The sequence below is a fragment of the Saccostrea echinata genome, unplaced genomic scaffold, assembly GCF_033153115.1.
Source record: "Saccostrea echinata isolate AGI-Se365-2 ecotype Australia unplaced genomic scaffold, CSIRO_AGI_Sech_v1 ptg000036l, whole genome shotgun sequence".
Lineage (NCBI taxonomy): Eukaryota > Metazoa > Mollusca > Bivalvia > Ostreida > Ostreidae > Saccostrea > Saccostrea echinata.
This window is the reverse complement of record NW_026889785.1, coordinates 1385001-1389682: the sequence shown is the minus strand read 5'-3', so window position 1 is coordinate 1389682 and position 4682 is coordinate 1385001. Positions and strand designations below refer to the sequence as shown.

The window sequence follows — 4682 nt, the reverse complement described above, 5'->3', positions numbered from 1 at the left end:
CACCCTCACACACCAACCAGCATCCCCACCACTCAGAAAAAATAATAAAGCAAATTAACCAAAAAAGAAAAAAAAAAAAAGAGGCTCATGGGCCACATCGCTCACCTGAGCACATTGGCTAGGGAAAAAAAAGCAAAAATCAGTTTAGTGTTTGAAAAGTTAACGGGGGGAGGGGGGGTGAATTTTAAACTACCTGATGATGCTTTCATAAAAATATAACAAATGGCACTGCTGTTCTTGAGCAGAAGATTTTTCCCATATATTCATTTGTAAAAATTTGATCCCCCATTGTGGCCCCACCCTACCCCCGGGGTCCTTCATTTGAACAAATTTCATTCTACACTACCCAAGGTTGCCTCCATATAAATTTTACTAATCATGGCTTTTCTGTTCTTGAGAAAAAGATTTTTTCCTATATATCCCTCTGTCAACTTTGATCACCCATTGTGGCCCCAACCTACCCCCGGGGGTCATGATTTGAACAAACTTGAATCTACACTACCTGAAGATACTTCCATATAAATATGACCTATCATGGCTTTGCTGATCTTGAGAAGAAGATTTTTAAAGATATTTTCCTATAGACATTTCTATGTAAAACTTTGATCCCCCATTGTGGCCCCATCCTACCCCCAGGGGTCATGATTTGAACAAACTTGAATCTACACTACCTGAGGATGCTTCCATATAAATATGACCAATCATGGCTTTGCTGTGCTTAAGAAGAAGATCTTTAAAGATATTTTCGTATATATTTCATTGTAAAACTCTGATCCCCCATTGTGGCCCCACCCTACCCCCGGGGTCATGATTTGAATAAATTTGAATCAACACTACCTGAGGATGCTTTCGTATAAATATGACCAATCATTGATTTGCTGTGCTTAAGAAGAAGATTTTTAAAGATATTTTCCTATATATTTCTATGTAAAACTTTGATCCCCCATTGTGGCCCCACCCTATCCCCAGGGGTCATATAAATATGACCAATCATGGCTTTGCTGTTCTTAAGAAGAAAATGTTTAAAGACATTTTCCTATATATTTCCATATAAAACTTTGATCCCCCATTGTGGCCCCACTCTACCCCTGGGGGTCATGATTTGAACAAACTTGAATCTACACTACCTGAGGATCTTTCCACATAAGTTTCATCTTTTCTGGCCCAGTGGTTCTTGAGAAGATTTTTAAATGATGCCATTATTTTTTCTTTAATTCCTAATTATCTCCCCTTGAAAGAGGGCGTGGCCCTTCATTTGAACAAACTTGAATCCCCTTCACCCAAGGATACTTTGTGGCAAGTTTGGTTGAATTTGGCCCAGTGGTTCTTGAGAAGAAGTCGAAAATGTGAAAAGTTTACAGACGGACAGACGGACGACGGACAAAATGTGATCAGAAAAGCTCACTTGAGCCTTCGGCTCAGGTGAGCTACAAAAACAAAACAAACAAAACAAAATTATTAAAGCGAAAACTCTTTGACTGCCTTACTTTTTGTATATCTTTTTTCTTACACAGACTCTATAAAGACAGCACCTCCCCCCTCCCAGAAATTTAGCGCAAAGTATATTGTAAATAAAATTTCTAGAAATATGACAAAAACATAAAACATTCTAATAGTTCTGTGGGTCAATACAATTTTTTTCTGTTAATTTTTTGAAATTACCTCATAAACTTTTAATCTTTAACGTAAAGTTGTCTACAAGTTTTCCCAATGATTTGCCTTGATTGTCTTTTTTTCATTGTTTTTGCCGACCTTTAGTCAGCATTTGAGAAAACATCCATTTTATTAAATAAATGTTCTTCTAAAAAATGTTCTATCTTTGTTGGTTGTTTACATCTACGTCACTTAAATTTTCACATATTAAACACTGTGGACATCAATACAAAATATGAAATTAAAAAGTTTTTTTTCTCCAGAATCCACAAATTGTTCCGTAGTTCCCTGTGATTTACTTTCTATAAGTGTTCCTTTTCATGCATTATCGGGTTACTGGGGGCGGGGGGGGGGGGGATAGGGGGTGTGAAGCACTTTTACGGCCAGTTTAAATCTTTATGGAACACCAACTAATTATGACACTCGAATTTCTTTTTATTTTAAGAAACCTAATAGTGGTTTCAATCAAGCAGTTTGACAGGGTGTTTTTTTTTCCTCCATTAAAACAAGATTACGTGAATACATTGAAGTAAATATGCACTTAGAGAAGAGACCAGAATCACCATACTTATGCTCACCCCGACAGATCTGTGTGTAAAACATATAGCGATTAGTCCCCTTGTCAAACAGGTATATTCCTCTTAATTAGCGACAGCGTTAATCACGCTACATCGCTGTCCTCTAGAACTAGTAGTTAATATTTGAATTTCAAATTTCATTTTGCGTTTAAGTTTAATTTCTATTTCATTGGTGAATTCTAACATAATATTCTGTTGAGGTTACATCTTTAATTATAGGACAGTCTTCATAAAATTAAGTAAAAATGACTTAAAAATTCACTTTAGGAATTTCCATTTTTTTAATACTGTCAAGAAATTTGCATATTTTTTCTCTGAGGATTTTTTCTTTAAAGGGAAAAATATGCTATTAGTGGAATTTTTTCTGAAAATAAAGCAGTATTCAAAGAAAAATTCCTACGAAATGATTTTGAGATTTAAAATTTGTTCATGCGTCATGATCTAAACTTTGAATTTACTGGGTAGAAGAAAATACAAAATTTTCAACTGCAGTGTTACCTTCAAAATATAATTCTTATAAATTAAAGGCCTTGTACTAAAATGTTAATTACAAATACCAGTGGTTATTTCAAGAAAGGACATTTCTCATAAGTGCATTTAATGTCAGTCTTAAAAATAAAAACAGACATTAAATTTGCTCACATCAAAAGGATGTTTAAAGTTGGGTGACAAAGAGTTAAAGTGTGCAAGCTTCAAAATACTTGATCTTGGTTTTGAAACGGTGTGTTTTTTATTTCCTCTCTCTTACATAAAGTAATGAAAACTATGAATATTTCATGAGTCATTTTAAATTTCTTGTTTCATAACTAATATGCGTTGTTCTTGGAATAGTCCAAGAAAGATATCTTTATGAAAAAAAAAATATTTTCCTCCTAAACTTAGGTATATATAAATCAGACAATTCAAACACTAGATCTTAAAGTAAGTTCACTTATTAAACTGGGGCCCGTTTTACAAAAGAACTTACGACTAAGATCAAAAACTTCAGTTGATTGTAAAAATTTTGAAAAATTAATTATTCTGTTTAAAATTGCTAGCGTAAAAGTATCTTTCTACACATCTTTTAAAGATATTAACACCGTTTTCTATTTAATGTAAATTAAATAGTTATTAGCAGAATTAATTTTTTGGTCTTAGTCGTAAGTTCTTTTGTAAAACAGTCCCCTGATCCGTAAACCGTTCGTAATAAATAATTATATTTTTGCTTGATTTTTTATGTCTTCTTAGTAATCCCCCCTCCCCCGGCCGCAGTTAAAAGAAATAAACAAATTATACAAGGTCCTCATTTATTTGCCAAATAAAATGTAAACACACTGGTATATTAAACAACTGTTAAATAGCCTGTTCAAAAGTAATACATTTAAATTGGGCGATTTATTTCAATTCGCATTTGTTAAATAGATTAAACCTTCAATCTAAACACCAAAATCAAACCAATTTTACATATAAAGAAAAATAAAATAAATAATATTTAGAAATCGAATCACATTGACATAACATACTGGCATCCATGCTACGATTTAATATAACTCAGAAGCTATCTAATCCTCTGTTTACATTTGTGGTGGCATCAAAGAAACTTTAAGATAACTCCGCACTCCGTATGACGATACAAACCATTACAGAGTTACACTCCTTAATTTGCTTAACATTCATTAAAACACAGTGGAATAGTTTGACCTTCCTCCAATTCTCCATTCTATAAAAAAAATTACACATGAGCAACGTTTTGCGTAAGGTTTAATCTTATATTCAACAAGACGTGTGTATACAAACGAAGCAGCAGTAAACATGTTAAACTAATTAATCACTCCAATAGACTGTCATAATTAACAAGTACACTGCGTCGTCAGAGGAATTTCTCAAGCTCAATCATTCACTAAATATTTCATTTCAAGCATTCATTAAGCATATTTTCTCTTCAAGCGTGCTCAAACTTTGAACTAAAGCAGTGATCATTTTTAAACTTTGATTTTTTTTCTTTCGAAATTCTGATAAAAAACAATGACCCCTCCCCTGAGTCTTTTGACGTCACTGTACTATTACTCCCCCGCGCTGTTTGTTTTCTCCTCCTCCGATTTCTGGGTTTTTAGCTCCACCACACAATCAGTTCCGGGATAAGGCGGAAGTTGAAGATCGTACTTCAGTTCGAGAGTCCTCGGGACGAACCGTCCGCCGAGATAGTGGTGTCTGCCCTTGAAGAGTTTGGCGCATTTCTTGGGGGCTGTGAGGGAGATCAGAAGGTCAGGCTGTAGGCCCTCGGGGTCACCTTTCTCTACGTTCCAACCTAAAATATAAATATGTAAATTTCTAATATGTTGACGGTGCTACCGTTAGGGCGAGCGCAGATACTTTTATAAACTGTATTTAGCCCCGTCTCTTCAAAGCGCACGTGACATTTGATACGCATGGCCGTAGGAACCGGGGTGGGGGGGGGGGCACGGGGGAACG

The 4682-nt window shown here is 34.9% G+C and overlaps 1 protein-coding gene across 2 annotated transcripts in view; it reads right to left on the bottom strand.

The window, feature by feature from the left end:
• Nucleotides 1-3500: 3500 nt before the first annotated feature.
• The window catches only part of LOC133199862 (NAD(P)H-hydrate epimerase-like), a 27168-nt gene continuing 25986 nt past the window's right edge, over nucleotides 3501-4682 (bottom strand). For both annotated transcript variants that reach the window (XM_061335680.1, XM_061335681.1), the window contains exon 5: nucleotides 3501-4518. In XM_061335680.1, the coding sequence (XP_061191664.1) occupies nucleotides 4274-4518 (245 nt within the window). In that variant the 3' untranslated portion in view covers nucleotides 3501-4273. The remainder of the gene's footprint in view (nucleotides 4519-4682) is intronic.